A 12907-nucleotide genomic window follows, 5' to 3' on the forward strand; every position below is an offset into this window, starting at 1 on the left:
ATTTCCCCATTGGCTATTATATTTGTTATGAATTGGGATGACATATATGTGAGATGACCAACACATAGGCGTGCACCGTGGTTATTCATGATCCAGGTATATTGCTTTATTATCATGCTTCTTTGATACCGTATTTTCTCCACTTGTATGACTATATGAGCTATTTTTCAGCTAGAAATCATGTATAGACTATATGCTTGTCTGTTTAAGACATAATAAGGCTATTCTTGCTATGTTGAACTGTTTGCTTTAACTGTAGTCATATTTTCAATCAAGATATTTTTTATCTGCATATTATATCTCTGTCTCTATACACTCTTTATATGTTATCTCAGTTCTTGGTGATGTTACTATTTGTGTGACACTGGTTTTAGCTTAGTTGTTGTATGTCCTTATACTCCTTGCATATTTTGATATTAGTACTATGTGATGTTGGCATATTGAGACTCGAGGAGATTAATGACTGATCTTGGGCCATAGGTCCGTATTGTTGTTGATAGTGAGGTGACACTTTGCTACACCCTATATTTACGTACGTAAGAGTACGTCGTAGGTCAATTGATGTAAGCTCAAAAATGAGATCATCTCTGAAATTACATAAAATAAATTAATCATGTTACCTTTGAGGTTATAAATATGTAAAATCGTGAATAACAAGTACCAAGAGGGTTGGAAAGCTTAGAAGCTAAATGAATTGAAGAAAATAAGTTTCGTCGAAAGTTGACAAGTTGGAAATGTTATAACATGTACTATTGGGGTGAGACTAGGATGCTTAACATTATAATGAGGTTATGTTATGAGTTATTTTAGTCGTATGATAGTCGTGTGTTATGTTTTGAAGTTTAACGAATTGTGGAACAAAAGTTGGCAAAGGTCATCACAAGTTACCTTCATAAATGTGCTAAAAATTACATCAAATATAGTAGAGCTTTTCTCTCAATATAATGATAATTATGGGGTGATCCGCATATCAAATTGAATATCTACGAGTATAATTCCAACGCATTAAATCGTTCATCAATACGATATCAGAATAGATAGATATTCATTTTTTTGCGAGACTGCACAGGCAGCCCTGTGGGATCCACTTAGGTGGTCTATGATTCTTCAGTATTTAAAGATCAAGGCTAGGCTCATTTGGGTTCATTTTGACTCAACAAGACCCTATACTCTGCCAAAATACTCTTAAAGCAGTCTCCATAATTCTACAGTGAAAACCAAAGATAAACATATGAATCTAACACTAGAAATAACGTGGCGCTTGCTAGATCGTAGTTTTTCATTTTGTGGCTATTTTAGAGAATTATTTAAAGTGAATTGACCTAAAATTTAGTGTTGTTCTTGTTTATTAAGGTAAGAATCAGTCCCTCCTTCATATATATTAGAGATTCAAGGCAAAATACAAGAGTTTACACACCAACTTGAACACCAAAAGTTGATTCAAGAAGAGAATACAACTCTTAAAGTGTTGTGGAGTGATTGCGGGATGTTGTGAGCTACACCAGCTGGGGATTTCAAGTGGTATCTACTGTCTAAGGTAAGTAAATCATGTTCTTGGTTTTACTTAAGGTTTATCATGTGTTGGTTGAGTTGTTTGAGTAAAAATCTACAAGATAGTAATTGATATGGCATAGGGAGCCGTTATCCTTTTTTATGGGATGCGTTGAGGCTATATATATATATAGTTTGTTATGGCTGAAAATTATTTAAAATAATTTTATTATGTCATGGTTGTTGTTGTTAAGCTTATCTATGTGCCAATTAAGTTGATTTAAAAAGAAAATATGAAAAATAAGAAGTTGACGATAAAGGTTAAGGTGCTAGGTGTATGGACTATTTATAAAGATCTTCTTATGATGTTTCGGGCTGAAAATGATATGATAAGCATAAGTATAATGTTATAGATGTTGTAGGCAGATTCATGAAAAATAAATTTTATTAAATTATATTTTGTTAATCGTAAATCGAGCTTCCCCCTCAAAATAGTTGTTGAAGTAATCAGAGAGCTTATTGTGAATTATATTGTTGTTGTTTGGGCTATTAGGTGACTTTTAATAACTTATGGGATGTAGTACAAACAGGGGAGGTGTTGTCCGTTGTATTGTAGAATATTGGTTTCGAAATATGAGAGTTACAATGCTTATATGATGACGACGAAGTCGGTTTACTCATTATAGACGTAAGAAGATCATATTGAGCTTGATTGACAATTGAAGAAAATATTACAAAGGTAGGTTAAGGCACTTCCTTCTTTCTTTTGGCATGATCTAAAGTGAAATGAACGTAAATGATACGTCATTTCATAACAGATCTACTCCTAGTAATTAAGGTTGTCCATATTGTTCTTTCCTTATAAAGTTATTCTAAGCAAGTATGTATTATCCTTGAATCCTATTGAGGTTCATATTGATAGTATGGATGTGCATAATATTAATTGAAGATGCGACGACCTTACGTCACTCTCAAAGATTTAGAACGTGATTCTATGAGTCCAACATGCATTATATACATGAATCTATTTTACTCTACCGAGTTGTGCTATAGTTTACCGGGTACGACACTTATTGTGCAACCACTAATCAGGTGGGTTTTACCGAGCTCCGAGCTCTACGTGGCCGGATATGATTCTACCGAGCCTTATGATGACCGACTACATTTTACCAAGCTTATTACAACCGGGTACGATATGATGATGATGCCTACAAAGTCGTATATTTTAAAAGAATATATATATATTTGAGCCTCTATTCACTCTAAAGATAAATGTATTGGAGTAACATCCATAATAGTGTTCGGCAAGCTAATGACTTTTCGTCATTCTAAATAGTTTGTCACTGGATTGAGTAACGAGACGCATATATATATATATATATATATATATATATATATATATATATACACGATTGAGCTATAATCGGTTGGGAGTGGCCTAATATGACATATTTACTGTATTATAATTACCACCACCGAGCTATAACTGGTTGGAAATGGCCCTATATGTCATATTGTCCTATGCGGCATACGTAATGTATTATAAGTAAAGGAATGAACCTAATGTACGATTATCCCAACGATCCTAGAATGACGCTCCACATAACGACCCAAAGATTTCATCAGAAAGACTCGGAAAATTATTCAGAACGAGTTAAATACTGTAAGACTTAATATGAGTTCATGTAGGATGTTACAAAGTTTTCTGATGTATTTCGTCGATTTTATTCCATTTATCTCTTGTATGAGTTTCTGTATTTGCACATTCTTTTTGTATGCCTTACATATTCGGTATAGTCTTTATGTACTGACATCCCTTTGCTGGGATGCTGCATTTGTTATATTTCACATAGCAAGTCCAGATATACAGGTTGGCAGAGCTTCTCGCTAAATAGTGCAAATGTTCTGTGGAAGGGTTGTAAGCTCCATTTCTACCTGGAGCTGAGTCAGGCCTAGTGTCCCTATTGATCTTAAAGATTACGAGTAGGTCGGGCCCTTTTCTGACGTTGTATCAGTTGTTCAGTTGTAGGTATTTAAAAAGGCTTCATACACAGTATTGGTGTGTTTACTTGCATTCAGTTCCACATCTATTTCATGTCTTAGGCCAATGGCCTCAGTGATATATATAAGACTTTTACATTTTGTATTTTCCTTTCAAGTTATGGCATGTAATCTATTACAGGTACATGTTGGTTGCATATAGAGCATAGTCCACCCCATTAAGACTTGGGGTGTGACAAATGTTTCCCATCAATACTTAGTTTGATAATTTATGTTCTTATAACCTATTTCTATGGAAATTTTTTGGTTGATATTGTAGCAACAACTTTTTGAGATAGCAGGCAAACCGTGGAGGGAGTCGCGTCCACGAGCTTGTTATTAAGGTCTATATTTCATGAATATAACTTTTCCATCCCATATGCTTAAGTATTAAACATGAGTTTTCATGGAAGAGTGTACTTTGAAAAACAGCAGAAGTTTACACCCATTTGGTAGAATTCTGGAACATTAAGTTGAAATGTCAGAAGAAAGGGGAACTAATGGACAAAATTCAGCTTTCAACAGAATATTTCTACTTATACAATAAATCTTCATTACGTTATTAGAGTGAATAAAAAGATAAGGCTTGGGCCTTATTTGTGCAATATAAAGGAAGGGATTAGGCTGAACAATTATAGTATGATTTCCCAGTAATTGCTTTCCAACAACAGAGACCTAAATAAAAATCTTCAACAAGTCTCCACATATACATCCTCTTATTACGCTATTTCAGGGCAGTATGTGTTTCAAGCTCTATGTGAAAGTTATACATGAGCTCTTGATACTTGGTGGCTGATAATTTTGGAGTTCTCTGGAGATTAGTATAGTTGACATAGTAAAGTCCAAATCTTATGCTATATCCATCTAGCCACTCAAAGTTGTCAAGAAGGGACCAAACAAAGTATCCCCTTACATCTGCACCTTTCCTGATGGCATTTGCCAATGAATTTAAGTTGCTATGCAAGTATTTCACTCTACGAACATCGTTCAAGGCATCCTCTATAGAAGAACTGTTCCCAGCAAAGCCTGCAACATTGCCAGTTATATTAGCAGTTGTATCCGCCGGTGGATCAAATTGCATCTTGCTCAAGTAATTAGTTGATGAAATGTATCTCAGTCTAAAGAACAAGAAAGTGTAATATTTTTCTTACCATTTTCAGTGATAAACATTGGAGTATTGTTGAATTTGTCCTTCAAATACATCACAACTTTTTCAATCCCTTGTGGGTACACAAATTGCCAGTCCACTTCCCCCTGATTTATTAAAAAAAATCCTTAAAAAATTAATTTAGCAGTGTAGAAAGTGCAAGTAATAATTTGCAGAAAAAGATTAAAGATAAGAATACTGATGTGATTTAAGGAAACATACTGGTTCACCAATGTAGATGCCGTCTCTTTGTGTAGTCCTAAAATAAGAACCCTCTGACCAAGAGTTTCCATGTTCACAGGCAGAATATAAGCAATCTTTGATATAGACAGCCGAATAATGATTGATGCCAATGAAATCTAGGCCATAACTCAACTTGCTCAAATCATTCATTGATAATTCCGGAAGATTAGATCCCAAAATTTGTACCATTTCTTTAGGATATCTTCCTAATATAATAGGGTCTAAAAACCTGCATGTGGGTAGTTAGTAAAAAATATTCTTTTACTCTCTTTCCGATGCATAAATATTAGTATATAGAAGGCTTACCAACTGTCATAGAATGATCGAGCTCTATGAGTTGCAGCTATGTCTTCTGAGGAATTGCTTAACGGTTCATACCATTCGAAACCCATAGTAATGCCAATCATGCCCCTTTGACTTTTCTGAAAAGCAGCAGAAAATAGACTATCTTACTGATATCTTTTTTGGTCTTCTAACGAACTTACAATTTCAGGGTCGATTGAAATTAATGAATCAGAAGGAAAAGACCCCAAAAAGAAGAAAAGAAAGTATGTGTGAATAGTGATTTGATAGATAGCATAAGAAGGGAGTTTCTAAAGATAAATTTTTCACATCTAGTTGTCTAATTATACAACTTCTTACTTCACCCAAAATAGTTAGACTCATGATGATATCTTGTTTTATCTAGTGTTCCCTTACCTTTCATTTGACAAGTCAGCCTATGTTACGCACACACTCTAAAATGTGGTTGCACCCATATCGGATCCTCCAAAGATACACTACTTTTGAAGGATCCGACACGCATTCGACTTTATTTTTGAAGAGTCCGAGCAACATAGAAGCTAACAGTAGCAATGCACTAGAAGAGTAATTACTATTTAAACAAGTTGCGTGCAAGATCATGCCATGCTGAGAATTGACATGATAATGGAGAAAAGGGAAAGAGTCGTCGAAAAAACCTGATATCTGGTGCGGTAAATGCTGACAACATCTACATGAGATAGGATCATATTGTGAGCTACAATGAAGGGTTCCTGTATGGGTCCAAATTTGACCGACCACGACCGACGACGAGTACGACGATTGTTGGAGCCTCCTTGAATTGACGTCCTGAGGGAGATGACCCTAAGACAAACCAGAGACTGGACGACCCTTGCAATAATGTGTGGCCATTAGGGGACATTGGGAATATCCCTTCGAATATTCCTTGTATTTTGTCTTTTACAGTTTAGAAGAATTTCTCTCTTAGTATAAAAGGAGGACAATAACCTTGTAACTGGAATGAAAATCTCAGAAGACATTACTATTTATGAATGAAAAGAAACCTCGTGACCCGTCTTCTCTTTATCTATCACTCTTTCTAGTGATTATTATTCTCAGCTAGGATTTACCCCTTCATCTTTAATTGATTTGTTCAATAAGGTTTTAATATCTTTTGAGTCAAACAATTTGGCGCCCTCTGTGGGGATTTCTATAGCTGAAATCGTAGTTTTCATCTAGATTCTTGAAAGAAATAATCACTTTTCTTCAGCTCCATAAAAGCCAACGGTGGCGGGAAAGGGAGAAGCGAGGCTAAAGGCAATAGAGGGTGTCATAAACAACTTCCTGAATTCCTCAACGAAGCCGAGGAAAAGACAGTGAGAATGCAACACCAAGTGTTACACCTGAGGGGGAGATCTCACCTCCTCCGCACGGGGATCTAACGATCTTGCGCGAGAGGAAAACCTCAACATCTGCAGTAGGAGAAGCGCTATCGGCTGTCAAAATGCTACTAGAAGAATGGTTAACAAGTACCTTAAGCAATATGCTCGAGAAACCCATTCAGGGAGGTGTCGAAGACTCGCTACCCATAGAAACCGCAGCTGCTGCCGTTGAGCCAAACGCTACATGAACAGGTAACACCCGTACTATTGCTGATACAGGCAACGACACACTCACGACCATCTTAAAGAAGATGGAAGAGATGGAAAATGAGAACAAAACACTCCGTGACCAGATGAAGGAACATCAGGAGAGGGTTGATAAATACCAGGCGCTCCGAAGTTGTTACCAAAATGCGATATGGGCCGATTCGTCGAACATCCATACAGCTGTGAGCACGTGACTTTTGCCTCATACGAATTACTCTAAAAGAATTCCCAAAATTAGGTCTTTTCTTTAATTATGTGTTATTTTTTAGGAATTATTGTGCGATTTTCCTGCTTGTTTGCATATGTTTATGTGCATGTTTAATTTTATTAATGCATTAAAAATATAAAAAATATAGCATCTACATTTAGGATTTGATTTTTATATTTTTTGGAATTAATTATTAATTAGGTGTTTTAAAAAAATGAAAATTCACAAAAAATAACATATTTTTTATGTTTAGTCAAATTGTGTGATTTTCTTTTAATTTAGTATTTAATTATTTATGATAATTATTATTTAGAGTTAATTAATATTTTTAAAGCAAATTTGGGTTTTTATAATTTAATTAGGGTTTTAGTTTTAATTTTTTGAAAAAAAAGGAAGAAAAGAAAAGAAATTGAATTAAATAAAGGAGGGAAATCCAGTTTGGGCCAATCTGGCCAAAAACATTCTAAGCCCAAAGAAAATCAGTCCAAACTCACTCCAAATCCAATTAACCCAACCCAATACAAAACCCTAACCGATCCGTCTCAGCCTAAACCCAAAACGGCGTCGTTTTGTAACGGCTAACCCTTGCCGTTGATCTTTGATGATCAAACGGTCCTGAGCTTCGCCCGTTACCCGACCCTGACCCGCCTCAGAACCGGTCTGGCCCCATGAAACCGAAACGACCCCGTTTTAACTATTGATTCAATCAGAACCGTTGGATTCCAATCATCCAATGGCCCTGATTGAATCAATAATTTTAATATGTCAAAACCCATCAGACCCTCTTACCCCCTCAGAACCCGCCTCCTTCATCTCTTGTCTCTCTTCAGAGACCAATCAATACACCACCGCCATCCGCCCGCCGGAAATCACCCACGGCGGCGGACGGTGGCCAACCAGCCCCAAATTTACACCGTAAAACCCCCTCACTCCCCTCTTCACAAATCCGTAACATGTTACCATCGAACATCCCTAGAGCTCTTCGAATATCGATTCGAAGGGATGAACCCTAGCGCTGCCCTAACTTTCTCCGGTGGTGGCGCCACCTCCGTTCACCACCAAATTCACACCACAAAACCTCATCACCCCTCTTTTCAAATTCGTAGCTAGTCTCCCTCGAATATTCCGCTACCTCTTCGAATCTTAGATCGAAATTTAACCCTAAATTCCTAAAATCGCCCGAATCAGAGGTTTATTAAAATTCCAGACCAAGTTTGGTTTTATTCGTGTGTTCTTAATTAAGAACACACGATTAATATCAAACTTGGCCGGAAATTTAGAAGAATCGAAGACTTCTTCAATTTTTTACTGTACGAGGTTAATTCAAGGTATTCTCTTTCCGTTCTTAATTTTGTTTTTTTATTTTATCTTCATCTATTCTACTCCTTCCCCTGATTCTTTTTATTTTTATCTATTTTTTTTCTCAGAGTTGTCGTATATCTTTGTCTAATTAGGATATTTAGTCTGATTAATTAATGTAGATTTTATCAGTTTAGGTTAATCATAAATTTATAGGTTTTTTAGTAAATGTAACACTATATTAATAAGAATTGATTATTATAAGTTTAATGCAAGTGGTCACCTAATTGAGAAGTTTCTAATAGTGGCAGGGTAGAAATTGCATTACCGAATTAACTAAAAGCACTGAATTAGTGGATAATTAAGAAATGAAAAGTAGAATTGAAAGTGGTGAATGCACTAAGTTGAGTGCCTATATATAGATACTGAGTTCATACACAAAAAACAGACAGTCTGGTACTTTGAAAATACTGAAATATACATATATAGAGAGATTTAAGTGAAAAATTCCAGAAAATACCAACGATTGAACTGCTACTCTTTCATTGAGTTTTGAGTCATACTTAATTTCTTTCTAATTCCTGAAATTACTTTAACTCATTTGAATGGAAATGGATTGATTTTTTGGTAATTGAGAGTCTGTTGGTTCAAAATTTTGCTAAAAGTGCACTGTTCCATCAAATTTCATAAGCTGAATCTATTTTTTAACTGATTAAATCTGGGCTAGTTGCTGCTGTCGTAGCTGATCCTTTATTTTTCTGTTGTATTTTTCTTTTTCAGGTATATTCCTTAAATTCCCCCTAATGTAAAGTCTGCTTCATATATGATATGGAAAACTGGGAAGTTCAAAGTGTAATGTCAGCTTGTTTCTTCTATTATAGTGTAACTTTACTTTTATAAGTCTATGATTGGTTGGTGCATATTCTCCCTCTTGGTGATAGCATCTATTGAAAGTTGAATTTGGTTTAAGAATTAGCAAAGAAGTTCAATGTCCTGTTTAATGTTTCATAGTTAAAGTTTGGTATTGTATAACTAAATCTTTTCATGATTCTGAACTCTTATGGAGGTTTATTTAACATTAAGTTTAATCAAGTTTGGATATAACTTGTATCTCTTCTGTTTGGACTCTTAATTGAAGTTGTTGTCAGCCCTTTTCAAATGCTGAAATTAGGTTTTGTTTGGATATAAATGATTCTAGAGTGGTTTAGACTTGGTGGCATCAGTAATAGATAAGGGTTCTGGTTTGATTTTACTAGTTAGAACTGTTTGGCCTTCAGTTTATGTCTAAATGCATGTCAATATAGATCTTTGGTTTAATCCATTTGTTTCAAGTTGGTTTTCTTCTAGTGATCTTGCCAAATTTGCTCTGTTCAGTAGCTTAATTTTATTTTAGTTTACTGAGTCTGCCTGGTGTATTATATCCTGCTGAATAATGTCAAAAGTCATGTTGAAAGCTGTATTTTGGTTTTATCTGATGATGGATCAGCCCTCTTGCAAGTATTTTGAGGTTAAATGTTGTGTAATTGAAGGTTTTTCTAGGAAAGTTGGTTGGATAGTTTATTTGGTTGCATACGTAGCTAGATCATGCCAAATGATATAAATTGTGTATGCTTCTTCTTGCTAAGCAATGTATATGGTTATTACAGCATGCTACTTTGTAAGTCGATAGTGTCAAATTGAGCTTTAATTTTGTGTTCAAAAGGATTCGTAGATAAAAATACTTGCTCAGTTAAATTGATTCCTCCAAGGGATCGATCCTGTGTCCTTGTCTTTTAGTTATAATATGCTTGAATTGGGCCTACTATTGAGTCCTGGCCCAAACCATTTAAAAGGGTCAGTCACTGATTTTCCTGTGTAAAATAAGGTAGAGGAGTACACTTGTTGTTTAAGTTCAATATGTATTTGGATGAGTTTATTGTCTTAGATGAATTTGTAAATTTCTCTTGCAATTCTTGTTAAAGGGTACTGTTTAAAGTTTTTTTTTAAGTAATTCTTTTTAGTGATAAAGTTTGTACGTGTGCAAAAAGCAGAATTAATTATAGGTGTCATAAATGCAGCCCATAATATTGTAATCTAGGATCTTAGTATTAAACAAGTAAAATTGATATATGAAGTATCACATCCCATTGTCCATATTAATATCCTTTTAATGTTAATACAAACTCTATCCGCGATTTCTCTGTGCTTCTTTTCCACGTGTAGGAGTTCGATTTTGAGATTAGCTGATTGGTGACTAAAATGAACTTTGGATAAGGAATTGAAACTACTTTGTGTATTAGGCTCGGGTCTAATCATATAGTAGTACAAGTGAATAAAAATGGAAAATTTCTGATTTTGTTTTTTTTTAAGATTGGAAAATAAATATTGGAGCGCCACTATGTGTTATGATTTGCAGGGGATTACTTTCTTTGTTCTGGTCCAAAAGATACGGACCAATCCTAAAAGAAAAAATGTATCTCTTGAGTTTATAAGTTTGAAAAATGGAATTGGTTAAACCAACTTTAGTCCATAGTAATTAATTACTGAACATGTTTCAAAATCGTTAGTATGCTTCTATGCACATTCTCATCACAAATATATCGTGATTGTGTACACGTCCGCGTAACATGATTGCGATTCTAAAAATTAAGACCAGAGTTTGCATTCGCACAACTTCGATCAAATTTTTCTTAATAATAAGAATGGGTTTTCATAGAGTACTAATTAATTTAGTTCATATAGTCTGAGGTGTGCCATCCACAATTTAATCACTCATGGCCCTCGTATTAATTTCATAACCTGGTTATAAAAATGTCAAATGCTCTTAGTTGCTTTAGGCCCGTTTAAATATACTATGGTGGTTGTGGACACGTTCGCGTGACGTGACTACGATTTCTAAAAATAAAACCGGAGTATGCGTTCGCGCAACTTCGGCCAAATTTTCTCAATAATAATAAAGAGTTACTAATTGTGTACACGTTTGCATGACATGATTTTTGACAAGCCAAACAAATGGGTACACGTGCGTGTGACCTATTTTAAGACAATTTTTCTTAGTTTAAAAGCGGTAAGCGGTAAAGGCACATAGGTTCTAAAATCAGTAATTATATAATTTTGATAAGCCAAGTATGATCAAAACGACCGTGCTAAACCCACGAAATTCGGGAGTGCCTAACACCTTCTCCCGGGTTAACAGAATTCCTTACCCAGATTTCTATGTTCGTAGACCGTAAATAAGGGTCAACTTCCTCGATTCGAGATTTTAAACCGGTGACTTGGGACACCAAAATTATCCCAAGTGGCGACTCTAAATTTAATATAAATAATCCTATTTCGATTGTCACTTAAATTGGAAAAATTCCCTTGTACTACTTTCGGGTGGTAAAAAGGAGGTGTGACAGCTCTGGTGACTCCTCTGGGGACAAGAACCCAGAATTTAAGCTTCAGGGTTCAAAAATTTGAGCTTAGAATAATTTTTATATTTGGCTTTATTTATTCTCTAGTTTTATTCACATGTTTGGGCTTAATGTGTGAAATGTTACTTTTTACCGCTTTGATATTATCTGAACTGTATATATAAACTGTTACGAAACCTTTCTTCTTTCTGAGTCTTCTGAATTTATGGTGCACACATGCGCGTGGCCCAGCTTTCTGTTAGAAGTCATACCAAATAGAACAAAGTTGGGCCAAGTAACTAGGTCGGGTAGACTTTCGTGCTCCCGGTACGTTGCCCCCATTTCGGCTCAAGCCGTCCGCTTGGGTAAGCTAGGTCTAGAACAGTATACCCCAGGTTTTACACTTAGAATAACTCAGCTTCATGCCGGATTCCTAGTAGGAACGTTTGTTTGCATCATGTGAATTTGACTTCGGAGACTCAACACAGGGGTTGAGTCTGTCTAGGATAGGTGTACCCGAAATGAATAGACCATCCTGATGCATCTTACTTGCTACTTGTGCATTCATTTGTTTCGGATTTGCATGTTGACCAGCTTATAGAAAAAAGTTAGAAAAGGAAAATCAATGTGAGAACCGAGAAAGAAAATTGGATGTTTTTCGGAAAAAAAAATAATTTCCAAAATATTTTGAAATTCTGTCGAAATTTTGAAAAAAAGAAGAAGGAAATTTTGTGTTTCTTTTAAAAATAGTTTTATTATTACGAACTACGTAAGTTTGATTCTCGTCGGATGTGAGATACGCAGGCAACCCACATTGGGCCCAGCTATTTAAAAAAAGGAAATAGATAATAAATAAATAAAAATGTGGGTACATAAATGTCGTATGTTGTCATAAGTAAGGCGATGTCATTCTTGTCCAAAATATGCTGAATATCCCCAAAAGGGCGCCGAAAGGCTGTTTTTGCAAGAACAGCCTGGTCATTTTTTTCAAAAAAAAAAATTTGGCCGGTTAGCAAACACAGCCTTTAAATCTCTTTATCGAAGTGTTTTTTTATGAATTTTTTTAGAAATATTGATGATTTTTTCAAAATGAGTCTTGATTTTGGTTTTTAAAATTAAAATCACTTACATGTATAAAATAAGCACCATCCAAAACCCATCGTTCACAGATGTAGATGAGTTTCTATTTCGGCTT

General features: G+C 35.2%; 1 protein-coding gene across 1 annotated transcript; it reads right to left on the reverse strand.

The window, feature by feature from the left end:
- Window positions 1-4185: 4185 nt before the first annotated feature.
- LOC104241549 (beta-glucosidase 18-like) lies at window positions 4186-6742 on the reverse strand. The gene is made up of 5 exons (XM_070149104.1): window positions 6647-6742; window positions 5228-5343; window positions 4901-5150; window positions 4683-4785; window positions 4186-4557 (listed from the first exon to the last, which is right to left on the reverse strand). Exons 1-5 carry the CDS (start codon window positions 6740-6742, stop codon window positions 4256-4258), a joined length of 867 nt encoding a protein of 288 aa, XP_070005205.1. The 3' UTR covers window positions 4186-4255.
- Between the last annotated feature and the right edge of the window lie 6165 nt (window positions 6743-12907).

The sequence above is a fragment of the Nicotiana sylvestris genome, chromosome 1 (assembly GCF_000393655.2).
Source record: "Nicotiana sylvestris chromosome 1, ASM39365v2, whole genome shotgun sequence".
Lineage (NCBI taxonomy): Eukaryota > Viridiplantae > Streptophyta > Magnoliopsida > Solanales > Solanaceae > Nicotiana > Nicotiana sylvestris.